The 1823-nt window shown below is 34.7% G+C and overlaps 1 protein-coding gene across 1 annotated transcript; it reads left to right on the top strand.

Moving 5' to 3' along the window:
• The first annotated feature begins 603 nt into the window (after positions 1-603).
• Positions 604-1608, top strand: LOC137734390 (L10-interacting MYB domain-containing protein-like). The gene is made up of 2 exons (XM_068473666.1): positions 604-933; positions 1027-1608. Exons 1-2 carry the CDS (start codon positions 604-606, stop codon positions 1606-1608), a joined length of 912 nt encoding a protein of 303 aa, XP_068329767.1.
• Positions 1609-1823: the final 215 nt, after the last annotated feature.

Here is a 1823-nt window from a genome sequence, read left to right as displayed (position 1 = left end):
GATAGATGGCACGAATTAGCTGATGGGTTCAGATCCTTTTTTTATGCTGACATGGTAAATATGTGGTTGGTTACAAAATTCATATGGTTGCTTGTTTCATAGAATGGATTTCTGACATTTGCTACATGTATGTAGCAAGTAATATTATGTGATATACTTGTTTTATTGGATGGGTCTTTGGAGTAGCCAAAATGTCAAATGTTTGAGTTCAAAAATGAATTTTTCATATTTTCTCTGTGAATGCTTTAATGATAGACTAGGTCTTTGAATTACGTTGTGTTTTTTAGCGATGGTTCTTGTTTGGATTTAATAAGAGAAGTCTCGTTTTCATTTTGGTCTTTGAATTAAGTCGTATTGTCATGCCTGTGTCTTTGGAAGAGGTAAATGAGTTACGCTTAGGTCACACTACTCTTATTTTGTTTGATATTCGCATGCATAAAATGCCTTTTTATTTATCATCTAGTTCGTGAAAACTGAGTATATAGTACATACTACATAGAACTGAGTATATATGTGTTTTGTACATTCATAAGTGAATGTAGCTTTTAGCTTTGTATTAATTTCGATGTTTCCGTTTACATTGTTCTAGTACGTGTTTGAGAGATGTCAAACAAGGACTTTGAAAATGACCTTGATGATAAAGCTAATTGGCCAAAACCTATTGAAGACTACTTCATTAGTATGTTGTATGAAGAGACAAAAAAAGGCTTGCAAACCAACACTTTAGAAAAGAATCAGTGGGATGCGATTGACATGAAGTTGTTTGACAAATATGGTAAGAGATACACTCGTGAAAAATTGAAGCAAAAATATAATCGGTTGCGGAAGATTCACCGTGAGTTTGCCAAGCTTGTTAATCATACTAAGATGGGTTGGGACCCTGTTGCAAACACTGTTCAAGCATCGGATGAAGTTTGGGCAGCTTATATTAAGGTATTTATTATATTACATAATGTATTTTCTTTATAGATATGCATTATATAATATTATTTTCTAAGTGTGTCAACCTATATTAAAATTTTACAGAAAAACAAGTTTGCTAGCCGTTTCTGTAGCAAAGGGTGTTCTCATTATGAGGTGCTTGGACAGATTTTCAATAATACCACTGCTACTGGTCAAATGCAGTATGCATCCACCAATTCTCCTCCAAATTCTGATTTTGAGAGAGAGTTAGAAGCTGGGTTTCTTACCACTGGTGCACACATTAGACAAAGTACCAGAAGTGATTCAAGGGCATTTAGTGAAGGACATGAAGGAACCAGTACCAAGCGTCGTGCTCTTTTTCCTCCAAGTGATCTTTCCTCGAAGTCAAAGTCATCCAAGTCAACCAAAATGGACGAAGCTATTGCAGCTTGGGCAAAGTCACTTAATGCCAAGACTGAGGCTACATTGGAAAAGGTTAAGCGTAAAAGAGAGAGGGAAGTATCCTCCCCATTGAGAAAGTTAAGTACCATTGAAGATTGTATGGAAGTACTTGAGGGCATGGAAGATATTGATGATACCGCTTATTTGAAAGCTTTGGAGAAGTTCACTAGCTCGGATTGGAGGAGGATATTTATGAAGATGTCTGAGTCGAGGAAAAAATTATGGCTCAATAGTCTAAAATGAATAGTTAGTTTGTGAGTTGGTTGTTAGTTAGTGTGTTGGTAATATGATAAATTTGCTTAGAATTAATTATAAAGGTTAGCAAGATGACTATGGATATGCTTTTGTGTTTGGTATTGAGATCTTTTGCTTTAGGATGAACTATAATTAAATGAGTATGGAAATGACTAGTGTTAGTAATATGATTAATGTTATGTTATTATCTTATAGTATTGTCC

The sequence above is a fragment of the Pyrus communis genome, chromosome 5 (genome assembly GCF_963583255.1).
Source record: "Pyrus communis chromosome 5, drPyrComm1.1, whole genome shotgun sequence".
Classification (NCBI taxonomy): Eukaryota; Viridiplantae; Streptophyta; class Magnoliopsida; order Rosales; family Rosaceae; genus Pyrus; species Pyrus communis.
Note: the sequence above shows the minus strand (reverse complement) of the source record. Positions and strands in the feature narration are given on the sequence as shown.